This window comes from Drosophila montana, unplaced genomic scaffold (genome assembly GCF_035044405.1).
Source record: "Drosophila montana isolate Dmon_TW-CO22-7 unplaced genomic scaffold, ASM3504440v1 contig_1624_1, whole genome shotgun sequence".
Classification (NCBI taxonomy): domain Eukaryota; kingdom Metazoa; phylum Arthropoda; class Insecta; order Diptera; family Drosophilidae; genus Drosophila; species Drosophila montana.
This window is the reverse complement of record NW_026996559.1, coordinates 4,774,915-4,790,859: the sequence shown is the minus strand read 5'-3', so window position 1 is coordinate 4,790,859 and position 15,945 is coordinate 4,774,915. Positions and strand designations below refer to the sequence as shown.

The following is a 15,945-nucleotide window of genomic DNA, read 5'->3' as shown; positions in this document are numbered from 1 at the left end:
CAGGCTTTGAACCAGGTCATTTGTTCGTCATATCCCATGCAAAAAGGGTCATCCATATGGTAAAAAGTCAAGGCACTTGAATTTCAATTAAACCCTGAGGACACACACACAGACACTCGAAACTGAACTAATTTATTTGGTTGGACCTCCGACTTATAGTACATCTATCCGATATTTAGTTGATGGTATTATTCTTGTTATTATTAATATTTTTATTAGTTTTTATTATTTTTCCCCTTGCAGAGCGTGCAGAGATGCAGGGCATTCACAAAGAACGTTTTCTTATGTCTGCTGATCCCCTCCACAGAATCGTCCTGGATTTCGGTTGTGTATGTTCTACTTTCTCAGGTTCTGCACCTCGCATGGAGCATCTATTATTGAGATTGGAAAGCCTTTTCGCTTGAATTTACACTGTGTTCTGTGTTCCTTGGAGAGGCCAGAAATTGGCCATATTGGCTATATTCCTCAATAGGAACGTACTGCTATCATATTCAGCTGCTGATCAATCAGTAACCGACCAGCTTTGGCGTAATTGCAAAGGGTCTTAGCTCTTGGAGTGCCGCCTGGCTAGTAAAGAATAATTAAGAGATCCATTTCGCTCGGAGCCTCTGCTTGGAGACTTACTCGTGCTTAATGACTATTTGAATCTAGGTCCAATGAATGCGGCCTCCGTATCTCCCTTTTTCTTTTTGGATCCATATTCTATATCTGTAAGCTGTTAGGTGGTACATACTATTTATATATATTTAACTATTAAAGCTGTAAATTATTTATACAATCACAATATAGCTATGGACGGATTATGGTTCTTTCTTCGTGTTACTTGTTACGGAGCCTTGCCTTTGTCGAACTCCTCAATGCGATTCTCCAACTTGTCGACCTCCAGCCAGAGGAGTGAGGCCTCATGCCAGGGGGGCGGTGGATCGGCATTAATTGTCTCCATTATTTTCTCTAAATGGGCCCGATCCATGTCTATGGCCATTTTACGTCTCTGATACATAACGGCCCGTAGATTATCCATTTGGGAATCGGACGATAATCGCTTGACACCAGTTTTAATAGTCTGACACGCCTTGTTGCGAGTTGTGCACTTGTCTGTCTCATTGGTTACTTCCAAGTTCATATCTGGCCACTTCTGCTGCTGCTGATACGTTGTCTTGGGCCTAGCGAATTTTCGAGGTTGCGGTATGGTCTCCAAGCTACGAATTTTCAAATCTTCAGTTTGTGTGGCCACCGTAATGGTGCCCGGGTCTGGCCCATTCCATTGGTCAATGGCGTCAGTCTTCTTTAGGTCTTTAATCTCAGTATTTGATTTCATTGGATCCATGGCGATCTGTCGTTTTTAAGGTGTGTTAATTGCACTTCATTTTAAATTCGCGTTCAAATTTGATTTTTACCAGATTTGTCTGTCAAATTTTCTATTTGTTTTTCACTTCTTGCTCTGCAATCCAGACACAATTATATTTGCTTTTTGATTCGGCCCCTTTCAGCAAACAATCAACATTAAAAGCATGGCTACCCAAATTCTATAAAATTTTAAATTAAATCAAATGCCTACTTTATTCCATAATTCCTATTCGATTTCTACATATATCTAACAGTGTTTTAACTACTATATTTATTCCTTAGCCAGGTTCATGTAGGAAGTCGTTAGCCAAAAGCCATAGAAGCTACTTAAAAACAAAAACTAACATAAAATAAGGTGGATAATTTTTATTTTCTATCTAACTATGTTAAAATTAATAAGTATCATTTTAATGCAAATAATCTCTATATATAAAACTGTTTGTCCTGACTGACTGACTGACTGACTGATTGGTGATCAACGCACAGCCCAAACCGTAAGAGCTAGGAAGCTGAAATTTTCACTGTAGTTACCTTATGTGATGTGGGTGCACTTTAAGGCGGGGTTTCAGGAAATTCCACCCGCAAGTGTGGAAAAATCGCGAAAAACGTTTGTATGTAACTTTTATGTTTACCATCCGATCGGCCTCAAACTTATTTTCAAAGATCTTTGTTCAAATTCATTTGAGGGGTGTTTCACACTTTTAGGAAAATCCATTCCTCCTTGGTGGAAATGGAGGTCAAAGATTTGGTGGGTGACTTTTCGCGCTCAAATTCATTTCCAGAGATCTATAAGAAAAATCATTTGAGACGTGTTTCACACTTTTCGCAGAATTCAAACTTCTTCGGAGGGAATGCGATTTAAAGATTTTTTGGGCGAAGCTTTAAGTTGTGTCCGATTTGCTTCAAACTTATTTTCAAAGCTCTACATAAGAACTTAATAGATACGTATTTCAGCGATTTGGGAAATTCCACCCGCAACAGTGGTAAATTGGCGGAAAACGGTTGTATGAAAGTTTTTTGTTTACCATCCGATCGGCCCCAAACTTATTTTCAAAGATCTTTCCTCAAATTCATTTAAGTGGTGTTTCAAACTTTTCGAAAAATCCGTTCCTCCTTGGTGGAAATGGAGGTCAAAGATTTGGTGGATGACGTTTTGTGTTCAAATTCGTTTCCAAAGATCTATAAGAAAAATCATTTGAGACGTGTTTCACACTTTTCGCAGAATCCAAACTGTTTCGGGTGGAATGCGACCCAAAGATTTTTTGTGCGAAGTTTTAAGTTGTGTCCGATTTGCTTCAAACTTATTTTCAAAGCTCTACATAAGAATATAATGAATACGTGTTTCAGCGATTTGGGAAATTCCACTCGCAACATTGGTAAATTGGCGGAAAACGTTTCTATGAAAATTGTTTGTTTACCGTCCGATAAGTTTCAAAATCATTTCCACGGGCAAGGCCGGGTTATACCCGCTAGTAATCAATATATTAAGATTAACAATAAATATAGTAATAATAATTATAAGAACATATTTTTAAGGTAGGCTTTAAATTCATAACATATTTGGAAATGTTATAAGATATTATGAGGATATTTTAGTTGAGAGTACTGTGAGAAGCCCCCAACAACCGTGTCTTTAACCATATAAAAACAAAGGGCGGATTTTTCCCAAGTGTTCTTAGCAAAACTCGAGAATTGTCTAAAACCATCCTCCTGCCGGTCTCCTTATCATTCTATTATTACATTTTTAATTATATTTAGATAGAATGCTTTATATAACAAATTATATTACTTATTCGAATAGGATTAGCCAGATTGACCATCATAAAGAAACGTATTTCCTTATATATATGCATGCACACCAATATATAAAGTATGAAATCGAAGATGCTTTCATAAGTTGAACGCAATTTGTAATTGGGTACAGCACTTTTAAATAGGTTAATTATTATATAATTAATATAATATTTATATCCCTTATATAGGCCATAGAAGCCATAGAAATATATATAAACTAGCGGGTATTGTCCGGCCTTGCCCGTGGAACGTTTTGTGCTATAAAATTTAGATATTAGCTCTCCACTAATTACACGGAAAATTTAAATATACCCATCTTGTTCTCAAATTCTAAAAATATGTTTTAAGTGCATTGAATATAGAACCAAGTGTTGGAATCAACTGTTTCCGCCCATTTTAGTCGTGCGGTGAGAATCTTGAAGCTGAAGAATAAACTTTCATTTATTAAAACTTTGACCCGCATTTGCCACCCAAGAGCGTATCAAATATATTCTCAAAAAATTCTTTAAAAAATGATTTTTACACTGATCGGACGATAAGCAAACAACTTTCATACAAACGGTTTCCGCCAATTTACCACTGTTGTGGGTGGATTTGCCCAAATCGTCGAAACACGTATTCATTAACCTCTAATGTAGAGCTTTGAAAATAAGTTTGCTGCAAATCGGACAAAACTTTAAACTTCGCATTTCTACCGAGGAAGGTTGGTTCCAGCGAAAAGTGTGAAAAACGTCTCAAATGATATTTCGTATAGATCTTTGAAAATAAATTTGAACACGAAACGTCACCCACCAAATCGTTGAGCCCCATTTAAGCCAAGGAAGAATGCATTTTTTGAAAAGTGTGAAAAACCCCTCAAATGAATTTGAACAAGGATCTTTGAAAATAAGTTTGAGTCCGATCCGATAGTAAACGAAAAAATTTCATGTAAACGGTTTTCACGATTTTTTAACACATGCGGGTGGAATTTCCTAACTACAGTAAAAATGTAAGCTTTCTAGCTCTTACGGTTTGGGCTGTGCGTTGATCGCCAATCTGTCAGTCAGTCAGTCAGGACAAGCAGTTAAATATATAGATATGTATGTATATGTTGAATCAAACTAGCTTTTAATAGTTAACTTAAAAGTCGAATCCATCATCAAAACACAGCTATCGAAATCGCCATCATTTATCTAAATCGATTAATTCATCAACACAGCAATCGGATGCAGCGCAGATGCAATTGCGAATGACTTGAAACCGGTCCACCCTAAAACAAGCTAAGAACAGCAAACAAAAACAAAGCAATAAAGATAAGCAGAAAAGAGGTGTAAAGCGAACGATAGAGCAGCAAGAAGAGCACAAAGGCGAACTGAACGTAGCAATTCGAGGCGTCAGTCAGTGTCGTGTTCGGAAGCACAAGCACAAGCTGCAATTGAAAGCATCAAAAAAATATGCCACACCCAGTGATCCTGATACATGGTGGAGCGGGGGACATAACCGACTCCCGCGTTGCCGGCAAGTTCAAGGGCATCAAGGACGCGCTGCGTGCTGCCTGGAAGCATTTTGAGCCGACAACAGAAGCGTCTGGCAGCGCACTAGATGCCGTTGAGACGGCCGTGCGTTCCATGGAGCTGGATGAGTCTTTTAATGCGGGCTATGGTTCCTGCCTTAACACCGCCGGCGGCGTAGAAATGGAGGCCAGTTTTATGGAGGGGCGCGATTTGCGAGCCGGCTGTGTGACACTGCTGTGTGATGTCATGCATCCGATCACAGTGGCACGCCGGTTAATGGAAAGGCGACGTCACGTTTTTCTTGGCGGCCAGGCGGCATTGGACTTGGCGCTGAGCTCGGGCATCGAGAAGCTGCCGGCTGGCTCTCTTGTTACGGAAAGCGCTCAGCAGGCATTGCGAGAGTTTAAAGAGCAGGAGGCGCAGGGCTTGGACACCACTTTTGCTCGCACCGAGCTAGATAAGGCACGCACCGATCCGAATGGAGACACTGTGGGCGCCGTTGCCATGGACACGAGCGGACTAATTGTGGTGGGCACCTCAACGGGCGGCATCACGGGCAAATGGCCGGGACGAATTGGCGATACTCCTCTGCTCGGCTGTGGCACCTATGCTGAAAATACTATTGGCGGCATCTCTACTACCGGCCATGGTGAGACCATAATGCGCTACAATCTAGCTCAACGTATATTGGGCGCCATCCAGCATCAGGGACTCTCCGCCCAAGCTGCCGCCAAGCAGGAATGCCAGAAGATGACAGATCGCATCGGCGGCACCGGCGGCGCCATTGTTATTGACCACAAGGGCGAGGTGGGCATCAGTTGGACATCACGCCGCATGGCCTGGGGTTACGTGCGAGACGGCATCATTCATTATGGCATCAATCACAACGAAGTCTTCCAGGAGCCCTTGGTGTCGACACAAGAATAATACAATCACTTAAAAGCAATTTTACACATGTATTAAGCGTACCCTCAATGTTTTCTGTATTATTTGAATAAATTACTATTAATAAAGCACAAAATTATAAACTCTAAAATATAAATGATAAATGTGTATGTACATCATTATGAATACAAAAAAAAAAAAATCGTCTTATGTAGCTATAACTATATATATAGATTTCAGAAAATTGTTCATAACACCCAGACTGAATTGTGGATCCATTGTACTTGGCAACTTAAAAGATTATGTCAAAAACCTGAGATAAAACAAAAATCGAGCATTTATTGCTCTATAAACACCTCAACTGCTTAGGATTGCTGTCATCATGGCGAATTATACTAAAAACTCTATCGAATCGCGAATTGTACCAACAATAAGGAATCTGTTGAGAGATTGTAGCCCTTGATCTGTCCATTCATTTTAATTTGGACAATCAAAGCAATAGCCCATGACAATTAAAACTTAATAGAATATTAAGCATCTAAACAATCGAACAATGACATATAGAGATTGCACTTGCCTTTGGGCTGTGATCTGACTAACCCTGGCCACCCCTGGGCGCCACTTCGCGCTGCGACTCGTGCGCCTCGGTGGTGCCATAGCAATACTTGGCTGCTTCGTTGCGGTACTTGTTCTCGTGCTCGACAGAGTGTGAATTTGTGCGGCACTTGACGAGGCACAACTCAAAGTGATCCACCACGCTGGCATAGATGTATTTTTGTGTGTCTTGCGCCTGAAGCACCTGCTCCAGCAGCGACCGCTTGTTCGGATGCAGGCAACAGGACACACAATATTCATAGACGCCGCAGCAGTGAGATGTGGTATTGCAGCTGTGGCAGCTATAGTAGCTAATTCCGGGCAGCTCCACGTTGCAACAGCCATTGGCCAGCATCTGCTCACGTAAGCATACGAAACCACGCTCATCGGCCAGCAGTTGACTCCCCTGCACCGAGTTGCGACAACGTAGATCCGGATCCCGGGTTCGATTGAGATGTTCTTCGGGCAGCAGCAACTGTTGCTGCCAAAGCAGCGGACGAGTCCGTTGTGCTTTATACTCATCGTAATGTAGCGCGCTAAAGGCACCCTTCTGCTGAGCGTAAAACGGAATGATCAAATCACTTAATAGGAACGAATTGTTACTTCACAGCTTACCCGATCAAAGAGGCTTTCGAATATGTAGAGAAGGGCCAGCAGTACTAGAATTATATAAATAATGCGTCTTCTTAGCAAGCGTGTGAGTGCGGCTGGCCACATCGTATGCGTATGCGGACATGGGCATCGGCATCATTGCCAGCGGTTTTTCCAGGCAGTTGGCTGCGTCAAATCTGAAAACGATGCTTTCGTTGTTGCTGATGCTGCCGTGCTACAGCGTCCAAATTGTTAACACGCTGCATGCGCATTGGTTGTTAAACGCTTTTCGAGTCTATGCCAAATTATTTGGGAAATATTTGCAATTTGTTTTGGGCAAACAGCTGTGCTGAGCGTTGCCAGATAGTGGAAGGTTTATGGTATGACCGTGTATGTGATTGTCTCTCTAAGTTTATCGATTATTTTCTAAATACTATCGAAGATAATTTGTTTTGCCAACATTTAAAAACTCGAATTATTGACTAACTGAGTTAAATGCCTTCTAATTGTATATTTATTAATGCAAACGCATGTGTTTCGGTATTCTAATATCTTATATTTAACGGCCTTTTCATGCCAAAACTTGTATATTGGTTTGTTGATGGATTTCTAGACATGTTTGCTTTTTAATTTTCTCCTTCTGACAATGATTCCGCAAAGTCCTGTTCAGCTTTATAGGCTCTTATTTTCGCACGCATAGCCATATCGGGTTCCAGATGATGCGGCTGTATATAAGATTTGCTTGCGCATCCTACTACTGGACAGCGTATACTCATGTTGTCTTTTATAATAGCCTGCACAGAATCATGCTCATAGTGATGACCGCACTTAATGTTGCGCACTGCATTCAACATGAGGGCCTTGGACCACGGGTCATGCATTGAGACCACCATGACACCGGGTTGCATGACTTCGGCCACATCCTCATCATCTATGTTTGTGGCATCCGAGCCAGCATTAACGGCTTCCAGCTCCCGTTTAAACTGTTTGTACTCTGACGTTATTTTAACGTTAATGCGTTTTTTCTCTTCCTTTTCAAAAGATTGTGAGCACTTCTTGTTTAAGTCTTCCACTATATCTGTTTCATCTAATGCTTGCTGTAATACAGCATCGATGCGTTTCTGCTTGGCCTTCATGCCAATTAGACGTTCACCTAGCTCCAAGCGCTCCTTCAATGTTTCATTGAGCACTTTTTGTATTTGGCTGTGGAAACTGTCATCACAACCTTTAAAAAAGCCTTATTTTAAAAACACCAACTACCGGCATTGATGATGGCGACTTACAGTTTTCCAACGACTTTATAAATTCGGTGTTTTCAATAATGGTCCTCTTTACATCTTCAACATTACTTATAAACTCCATTGTATCCTTTTATACATTCTATAAACAAGAGTGTTCAAGCCACCCGTAAAACTTAGTGACGCCGATTGATAGCAATAGTTATCGGAACTTGGCAATTGCTTTTACGAAATGAACTAGGTTTGAACAAGAAGCGCGCTAAATTTAAAAAAAATACAAATAGCTTTCAACTTACAAGGATCTACAATGAAAGTAGATTACCATATATAATTTCAGAAAAATGAAATTAAACTAAAATCTTCTTAAAAAGCTGAAGGCTTTTGCTGCTAAAGCTTAAGTTATGTTTCGCGCAATTTGTATTTTCGCGACAGTTTCTGTATAATAATAATAATTGTAAGATCTTTATAATGAAATTGTAACATGTCGACTTTGCTATATTCGTCTTTAAGAATATCAGATAATTAAAATAAAGTTTTGATAGTGTTGAATAAACACAAAAAATGTTTATGTTTTAATACTAATACTAATCTTTTAATCGTAAACTCTTGCGAACCGATTCAAAAGAACTGGTTCAATTTAAAGCGCCACGGAATCAATGTGATTCCATTGGTACACCAATACAACTCTAGACAACTGCAAAGAACATTAAGAAGCCGTGGTGAAAGTGCCATAGGCCTCTAAGCGCCAGCATAGAAGCAACGTAGCGGAGAACGGAGAACTACAGTTGCCAAGCAAAGCACGCACACTCATTGGGGGATCAGTCAGTTAAACTGTCAAACAGTTCGACCCACAGCAAGGAGCAACAGCTGTTGCTTGCCGCCCATAAACATACACATACACAACATACCTTCAAAATGCCACACACACAGTCCCAAAGGTGGCTGTACACCTGCCTGTTTGTCAGCATCTTGCCCACGTTGTGTCTGGGTCTTCTGGATGGTCTTTACTGCGGCAAAGAGAACTGCTACGATGTTCTGGGCGTCACACGTGAATCTTCCAAGTCAGAGATTGGCAAAGCCTATCGCCTATTGGCACGCAAACATCACCCCGATCTGCATCGCGGTGAGGAGGCCAAGGCGCTGGCCGAGGAACAGTTTAAACTGTTGGCCACCGCCTACGAGATACTGCGCGATGAGGAATCCCGCACCGACTACGACTACATGTTAGACAATCCGGACGCATACTATGCGCATTATTATCGCTACTATCGTCGACGTGTTGCGCCTAAAGTAGATGTGCGTGTGGTGATTGTGGTTACGTTGACCATCATATCGGTTATTCAGTACTATTCAGGCTGGCAGCGCTATGACGCCGCCATCAAGTACTTTGCCACGGTGCCCAAGTATCGCAACAAGGCGCTGGATATAGCGCGCGATGAGATCCAGGAGCGTGTGCACACGCGAAAGGGCAAGAATCGCAAGAGTTTATCGAAAACGGAACAGAAGGAGGAACTGGAGCGCATAATACGTAAGGTGATCGAGGAGAAGATGGACGTTCAGGGCGGCTATGCGAAGCCCACGGTTTGGGATGTGCTTTGGGTGCAGTTGCTCATCTGCCCATATACGCTTTTCAATTTTATTGTATGGCATGCGCTATGGTTCTGGCGCTATACGGTGCTCAAGCAGCCGTACGGACGGGAACAGCAGCTTTATCTGATACGTCGCCACATGGGCATGGGCCAGCATCAGTTCAATGCACTGGAGGACAAACAAATCGAGGAGTATCTGCAGCTGGAGCTGTGGCAGCGCGACAATTTTGTTGCGTGGAAGGCCGATCAGGATGAGGACATGAAGAAAAAGCTGGCCGAGAATCCGCGTTACAAGGCCTACAGGCGCTATATGAAGAACCATGGTCCCGGCCGAATAACCTTTGAGGATTAGGACGGCGCCTGTTGATGTTCAAGTTTTATTGTTCCATCTTGTCGCCATTGGCACGACTGTAATTTATTATTTTATGTTCATTATCTAAAATTCATGTTTTTTTATACATATTTTTTCTGTGTGTAGGGCGAAGTTTTGCAATAGTTTAAAAATAAATTATGTTAATAATTCTGTTAGCCATTGGATACTGCCCGCCGGCACCGATGGCCAAAACGTTGACCTCGCCGCAAACCGGTTCAAAACGTGCTTACTCGCCATTTCATCTTTTCAGCAGCAGCCGCTGCTGAGCAGAAACGTGCGAAATGCCCAACAATACGAATCCGAAACCGAGAACTCTACCTTCTGTAAAAACGTTGTTAGCTCAATTGTCCGAATTTTTATAGCAAATATACAAATACTAAAATAAAAAATAAATATTTTTAAAGCTGATTGTTTTTCAAATGGAAAGTGGAAACCCCAAGACGTCTCGCCAAGACGTCTCTATATGCTGAGTATATCTCCACACGTAGACAATGGTCGCAAATTGCTAAGTTTTCCACCGTCTGTGTCCATTCAAAAACAAAAATATTAATATTTTTTTATTTTTATTGAGCGATATCTTGGGGTTTTCGCAAATACATATGCACATCTAATATGTAACTTCTGAAAGTTCTGATTCAACATCAATAGATATATATATATATATACCACTTAAGAAATTTCTTTACGACAAATTTAAGATATCTCTTTTCTACATACTTCCCACCCCTGGGAAATAGAAATTTACCCATACTATTCTGAATTTCACTTCTCAAGCTATATTTTACATAGATAATAATAATATTAAATAGATAATAATAATAATAGATAATAGTGGTGCGCTTAGTCAATACATGTTTTGATAAATTTGTATCCGATCCATTATAGGATAAGGATAATCAATGGCCAAGTCGATCCAGCCCTATCGATCTCGGAACTGTATGCAGGGTATTTCGTAGTCGGCACTCTCGACAAGGGCACCCTATTGGTGTGTATCATACTATTGTTTTTGGGCTGTCGAATATGGAGCACACAACCTGTTGCTCGTGTACACAATTGTTCTTTAGCTTTGAAGCTCGACATTTTTCATATAGACAACATTTTGACATTGTTTTCTTGAATATGTTGGAAACCGTTACCAACTCGGGTTTATTTACACAGCTGATGAGCACTATACTAATTTGCTTTGCATGCATGCTTAAGAACTAGAGGTGGGCGGGAGAGGGTTAAGGGAACTATTCCATCAAGTATTTGGTATCGCTGACCAGATCATCTTCGTCGAGTAGATCGCTGACGAGTCCGTACGGCACCTTGACATGCTGAACGCTCTGAAATTCGCTATCGTCCAGCTCAGCATCATGGTAATCGGCCAGGTCCTGGTCGGTCTCATCCGCATCCTCATTGTTGAACATAAAATCATTGTTAACAATGCACTCCTCAAAGACCTTGGCCTGCTCCCCTCCCACCTGGTTAAGGGTGCTCATGGCACCGATGCCCACATTTACAGGATCATCGTCATAGTCATCGTCCTCATCAGCATTGACTAAGTCGTCATGGCGATCATAGTGCATATGTTGCTTTCGCTGCTGCTGTTGTAGCTGTTGTTTTTCTTGTTGCTGTTGTTTTTCTTGTTGCTGCTGCTGTTTTTGCTGTTGCTGCAGTTGTTGCTGCTGCTGCTGCTGTCTCTGCTGTTGCTGTCGCGGCTGTTGCTTGCGCGTGGGCAGCCGCTGTAACGTTGCCGTAGCCATCTCCCCCACGTCCGGCTGGTTGCTGCGATGCTGTGCGAGATGCGTCGCCAGGTAACACTTTTTGGTGAATCCTTTGTCGCATTGAGTGCACTGGAATTGTTTTTTGCCCGTGTGCGTACGCCGATGCACGGAGAGCACATGGGCATAAGCGAATCCTTTGTTGCACACCTCACAGACATACGGACGTTCGCCGGTGTGGATCCGTTCGTGCTTTTTGCTGCTGCCAAAATCGGAGAAACGCCTTTCGCAGTAGTGACAGCCGTAGGGCTTCTGACCGGTATGCACTCGCATATGCCGGCGCAGCTCCACGTTCGATATGAACGCCTTCTGGCACACCTCGCAGGGATAGGGACGCTCGTTATTATGGCGCCGCATGTGGGCGTTCAACGCATGCTGATACTTGTACGTGTTGCCGCAGATGTCACAAATCTTGGGCTCTGTCGTGCGCCGACTTCGCGAGCTGACCCCGATATTGATGATGTTGCTGCTGTTGTTGTTGTTGATGATGGGAACACACGGCGTAGGCTGTGTGTGCACGTGCTCCTCAACCGGAAATTTGTAGTCCTCATCCTGCTCTTGCTCCAGCTCTTGCTCATGATCAAACTCCTGCTCCTGGTCTAGCTCCAGATCCGGCTCCGACTTGCAATGTCGCTGCTGCTCCGTTTGTTCTTCAGACCAGTCAACGTCCAGTGCAATCATTTTGTCATCTTCATTGTCGGAGACAACGGCTGTCATGTCCTGCAGCACCAGCGTTGTAGCTCCATCGTCTGGCCGAATCAGTGTCAGCGTATCCACGCCATCATCCTCAACATCTTCATCAATATCATCATCATCATTGTAATACTTAACTTTACTGGTGGCCGCTTCAGTGTCGAGTCGTTTGATTTTGAGGCTGGGTGGCAACTTTAGGTGCTGCGTCTGCTCGAGCTCCAACTTGTCCACGTCCAGGAGAACTGTGGCTGTAGCTGCCGATTGGAATACCTTTTGTGCCTCCAGGCACTTCTGCTGGAAACGGTATGTAATGCTCAGCTCGTTGCGGCATCCATGGCAGATCTTATCGGGCAATTGGGAGAGCAGCGGCCTGTCCAGTCGCAGCGCACTGCAACTGCGTATTTTATCCACAATTTGCATATGCGGCGTCTCCAGATCCTGGCCATAGATGGAACAATATCCGGGCTCCGCACGTAAGCATATCAGGCAGACAACGCCTAGATCCACCAGGTGTGATCCAGGGCCTAAATTACGCGGCATTTTTTACGGATTGTTTGTTATGAGTGCTAAAAACAAAACTCCCCCACACTCGCACGCACACAGAAGCACACGCATATGCACACATACAAGTATAGATGCTATATTTTGTGTGTCTATTATGTGCGTGTTGCGCTTTTTTGTTGTTGTTAGTTTCTGTCAAACGCTATCGATAGTTTGATAGTTTATTTGTTTATATGATGGACATTACATTAAACGCGACTGTATATAATATGCATCAATAAATTGTTATATGTGACGTCAGTATTTTATTATATCAAGGTGTATGGGGTTCAGTGGACAGTGGACACATCTAAGAATAAATACACATTTGATATCAGCTTGGAAAAGTTTCCAAAAAGTTCTCGTTAAATTTTCATCACTTTATGTTAGACTCAAGAAAACTATTAGATAGTTTGCAAACTTTTTATGTTGTGACATTCATGACGCAGAAGAGGCAAACAAAACAAATATTCAACAATTGCAATTCAATCTTGTGATTGCGACCTCACTTGCTAGAGATGAGAAGTAGCAATTGCCACTTCGTCTGAAGCTATTGTGAATTGCTATCGATAAACAAGGAAATATTACATTTTTTGAATGCGCACAGCTGGCGGCGAGAATTTTGACCGAAACAGAAAGCTTAATCTAGTTCACATTTAAATCAGTGAGCGTATCGTCTAAAACCGTAAATTCTTGAATATATTCTTAAAAAATCTTAACTCTACCAAAGCGTTTCACATATCATCAATTCACTTATTATTATATCGAGTCCACCGTTCGGGCACATTCACTCTTAGATTGTGTTTTGTGTTTTTGTTAGTTTTCGTTTTTTTTTTTTATATACTTCGTACACTTTCTAATATCTGGCCGTACGGCGTAAATATGTCGCAAAATCCACTAACCGAGCTGACGCACCAACTGATTGACTACTTCGCCATTTACCCAGAGAATGAGGATGCTCGACGCATGCAGCGCTACGGCGAGCTCATACGCTATCATAATGAGAACCTGATCGAATTCGGAGATCTGAGCATTGCGGCAAGTTATATAAATTGGCATTGCTTTAGTCAGAAGCAGGGATTGCAGCTGCGCATGCAGTCCGAACAGATGCTGCCGGATGATGAGTCGCGCGAGGATCTGCTAGAGCAGAGCAAAAAGTGGATATTTCCCCTGCAGAATGTCACGAAGTTGCGCAAAGAGCGCTACGCGTTGCGTTTTTATCGTCCTCCCATCATTGCCCATGTGCTCAACTCAATACTGAAGCATGGTGAAAACTATGGACAGCACAAGAAGCTGGAAAAGAGTGCGTCACTTATGCCCACTCTGTGCCTGACCCTACACGAACAATTTCTGGATCCAGAGGTTGGAAACACCAAAGAGCTACACAAGTTCCGTGCCAGGCAACTGTACCTGATTGTGTGCCGATTGCTGGCCTACGCCAACTGGCGCCTGGTGGAGCCACAGGACCAGACGCCTGGGACACTGCTGGTCAGCGTCGAGTGCAACAATCTACCACGTCGCTTCGCCACCGATCAGATGGACAAGAAGAATGTGCGCATGGTGTGTGGCCCGGTTCTCGAACCGACCAAGAAGACTGCCACAATGCTGACCAGCGGCAGCTATATGGCGTAAGCATGCCCAAGCGCAACATAAGCTGCCCCTCTGCTCAATTAAACATTATTTCTTTTATATGTTCTGGCGGTATCAGCCTGCGCTCCAACGATATGCTGCTCATAGCCATGCATCGACATGGCGTGCGCGACTGCGCCAAGGGCACTGACTTTGAGAGTCTGATGCAGCGTCTGGGTCATGCAGCCGTCATAGTGGATCTGTTTGAGGTGCGCCATGGCAGTGGCGCCACCGTGGTGCGAAATGGCTTGGGTAGCTCCAAGGGCGCCAACTATATATTGTACAATTCGGCACGTCTAGAAACACTCTTACGCACCTTTGCCGCACAAGTGGACGCAGGTGTCTATGAGCCGTTGCCACCGTTAGAGAAAATCGATCTTAGTGTGCTTGAAGATGAGGTGCGTTCGGCATTGCTGACACATATATATTATCTATAAAGTGCTTGTTTTTGGTTGCAGCTCGACTGGCAGCTAATCTATGGCTATTTGCTTACCTTCCCAGAGCTAGTTGAATCGACGCTAGTCCAACTAGATCAGGGCTTGTGCGCCGTGCATCTACTCGTCCGTTATATTGTTGATTTGGCTAGCCTATTTAGCCGCTACTACCGCAACAAGCAGATTCTCGTGCAACAGCGCTCGAATCTGATGCCCGTGCTCTATGCCCGCATCTACCTGGTCAAGGCGGTGCGGGAGGTGCTGAATGCAGCATTGGCCCTGTTAGGAATACAGCCCGTAGACTATATGTAAGGGCCATCAAACGAGCTTAACACCAAACAAAAAACCCCAAAAAGACGTATCTTCTGTTTTATGTATATTTAATGTACAAATATTTTTAAATTTAACAACAATATAAGCTATGTATGGATAAGGCTTACGACTAAAAGGGTGCTGCACTATGCAAACCTCCATAAAATGTCGTTTACAAATAAATATTATCATTGGAAATGCCCTTGCAAGAAGCTAATTATTAGTATACAATGCAAATACGCATAATTATGTATAATTTATATGGATATGAAATGTGTACTACGTTCGGGAATAATAGCAGTGTCGTAGATATAAGAAATACGTGTTTAAAAAAATGTCGTTGCATTTTGTCTGAGTTTGTCATGGTGTTGAGTGGAAAATGTCATGAGCTTAAGTTTAAATTTAGATAAGTCTATTTTTACGTGTTGGACTTAGATTAATGTATAACATACATAGGAACATTTGGCCAAAAATGCGTTACAAACTGTAATTCCTATTTAAGAGCTTTTCGTGCTTATTTTAAATCAAATAAACCAAATAAACAGTTATAGAACAGACATATCATTTCATAGTGGGCTCAAAGTTTTTGAGTAGATGTCAACTTTGACGGAGAAGCTAGGCATTATGCTCTATTGCAAGGGCTTTCAACTTTCGGCATGCCGAATGTGTA

At 42.5% G+C, this 15,945-nt stretch overlaps 7 protein-coding genes across 8 annotated transcripts; 3 read left to right on the top strand and 4 right to left on the bottom strand.

The window, feature by feature from the left end:
* Positions 1–726: 726 nt before the first annotated feature.
* LOC135440536 (uncharacterized) lies at positions 727–1,529 on the bottom strand. Its single transcript, XM_064699764.1, has 2 exons — positions 1,398–1,529; positions 727–1,333 (listed from the first exon to the last, which is right to left on the bottom strand). Exon 2 carries the CDS (start codon positions 1,325–1,327, stop codon positions 827–829), a length of 501 nt encoding a protein of 166 aa, XP_064555834.1. The 5' UTR covers positions 1,328–1,333; positions 1,398–1,529; the 3' UTR covers positions 727–826.
* Positions 1,530–4,468: 2,939 nt separating this feature from the next.
* On the top strand, positions 4,469–5,676 carry LOC135440475 (probable isoaspartyl peptidase/L-asparaginase GA20639). The gene has a single exon (XM_064699665.1). It carries the CDS (start codon positions 4,575–4,577, stop codon positions 5,559–5,561), a length of 987 nt encoding a protein of 328 aa, XP_064555735.1. The 5' UTR covers positions 4,469–4,574; the 3' UTR covers positions 5,562–5,676.
* A 120-nt stretch (positions 5,677–5,796) lies between these two features.
* On the bottom strand, positions 5,797–7,099 carry LOC135440477 (SREBP regulating gene protein). Of its 2 annotated transcripts, none has more exons than XM_064699667.1 (2): positions 6,729–7,099; positions 5,797–6,666 (listed from the first exon to the last, which is right to left on the bottom strand). In XM_064699667.1, exons 1-2 carry the CDS (start codon positions 6,828–6,830, stop codon positions 6,115–6,117), a joined length of 654 nt encoding a protein of 217 aa, XP_064555737.1. In that variant the 5' UTR covers positions 6,831–7,099; the 3' UTR covers positions 5,797–6,114. The 2 variants fall into 2 exon arrangements, with proteins under 2 accessions (XP_064555737.1, XP_064555738.1); XM_064699668.1 differs by having other exon boundaries at positions 5,797–6,663.
* Positions 7,100–7,239: 140 nt separating this feature from the next.
* Positions 7,240–8,145, bottom strand: cerv (cervantes). Its single transcript, XM_064699666.1, has 2 exons — positions 7,988–8,145; positions 7,240–7,929 (listed from the first exon to the last, which is right to left on the bottom strand). Exons 1-2 carry the CDS (start codon positions 8,064–8,066, stop codon positions 7,331–7,333), a joined length of 678 nt encoding a protein of 225 aa, XP_064555736.1. The 5' UTR covers positions 8,067–8,145; the 3' UTR covers positions 7,240–7,330.
* Positions 8,146–8,566: 421 nt separating this feature from the next.
* Positions 8,567–10,307, top strand: LOC135440721 (dnaJ homolog subfamily C member 25 homolog). The gene has a single exon (XM_064700052.1). The coding sequence runs from the start codon at positions 8,858–8,860 to the stop codon at positions 9,881–9,883; it is 1,026 nt and encodes a 341-aa protein (XP_064556122.1). The 5' UTR covers positions 8,567–8,857; the 3' UTR covers positions 9,884–10,307.
* Positions 10,308–11,009: 702 nt separating this feature from the next.
* Positions 11,010–13,399, bottom strand: LOC135440719 (zinc finger and BTB domain-containing protein 14). The gene has a single exon (XM_064700050.1). It carries the CDS (start codon positions 12,898–12,900, stop codon positions 11,137–11,139), a length of 1,764 nt encoding a protein of 587 aa, XP_064556120.1. The 5' UTR covers positions 12,901–13,399; the 3' UTR covers positions 11,010–11,136.
* A 341-nt stretch (positions 13,400–13,740) lies between these two features.
* LOC135440720 (DALR anticodon-binding domain-containing protein 3) lies at positions 13,741–15,473 on the top strand. Its single transcript, XM_064700051.1, has 3 exons — positions 13,741–14,528; positions 14,609–14,927; positions 14,988–15,473. The coding sequence occupies exons 1-3, from the start codon at positions 13,783–13,785 to the stop codon at positions 15,273–15,275; spliced, it is 1,353 nt and encodes a 450-aa protein (XP_064556121.1). The 5' UTR covers positions 13,741–13,782; the 3' UTR covers positions 15,276–15,473.
* Positions 15,474–15,945: the final 472 nt, after the last annotated feature.

Coding starts and splice junctions, on each gene's coding strand:
- LOC135440536 (XM_064699764.1), bottom strand. CDS start 1,327: ATGGATCCAATGAAATCAAATACTGAGATTAAAGACCTAAAGAAGACT.
- LOC135440475 (XM_064699665.1), top strand. CDS start 4,575: ATGCCACACCCAGTGATCCTGATACATGGTGGAGCGGGGGACATAACC.
- LOC135440477 (XM_064699667.1), bottom strand. CDS start 6,830: ATGTGGCCAGCCGCACTCACACGCTTGCTAAGAAGACGCATTATTTAT. Junction 6,667..6,728: donor TCGAAAGCCTCTTTGATCGG/GTAAGCTGTGAA, acceptor TTTTACGCTCAG/CAGAAGGGTGCCTTTAGCGC.
- cerv (XM_064699666.1), bottom strand. CDS start 8,066: ATGGAGTTTATAAGTAATGTTGAAGATGTAAAGAGGACCATTATTGAA. Junction 7,930..7,987: donor TATAAAGTCGTTGGAAAACT/GTAAGTCGCCAT, acceptor GCTTTTTTAAAG/GTTGTGATGACAGTTTCCAC.
- LOC135440721 (XM_064700052.1), top strand. CDS start 8,858: ATGCCACACACACAGTCCCAAAGGTGGCTGTACACCTGCCTGTTTGTC.
- LOC135440719 (XM_064700050.1), bottom strand. CDS start 12,900: ATGCCGCGTAATTTAGGCCCTGGATCACACCTGGTGGATCTAGGCGTT.
- LOC135440720 (XM_064700051.1), top strand. CDS start 13,783: ATGTCGCAAAATCCACTAACCGAGCTGACGCACCAACTGATTGACTAC. Junction 14,529..14,608: donor ACCAGCGGCAGCTATATGGC/GTAAGCATGCCC, acceptor TGGCGGTATCAG/CCTGCGCTCCAACGATATGC. Junction 14,928..14,987: donor TTAGTGTGCTTGAAGATGAG/GTGCGTTCGGCA, acceptor TTTTGGTTGCAG/CTCGACTGGCAGCTAATCTA.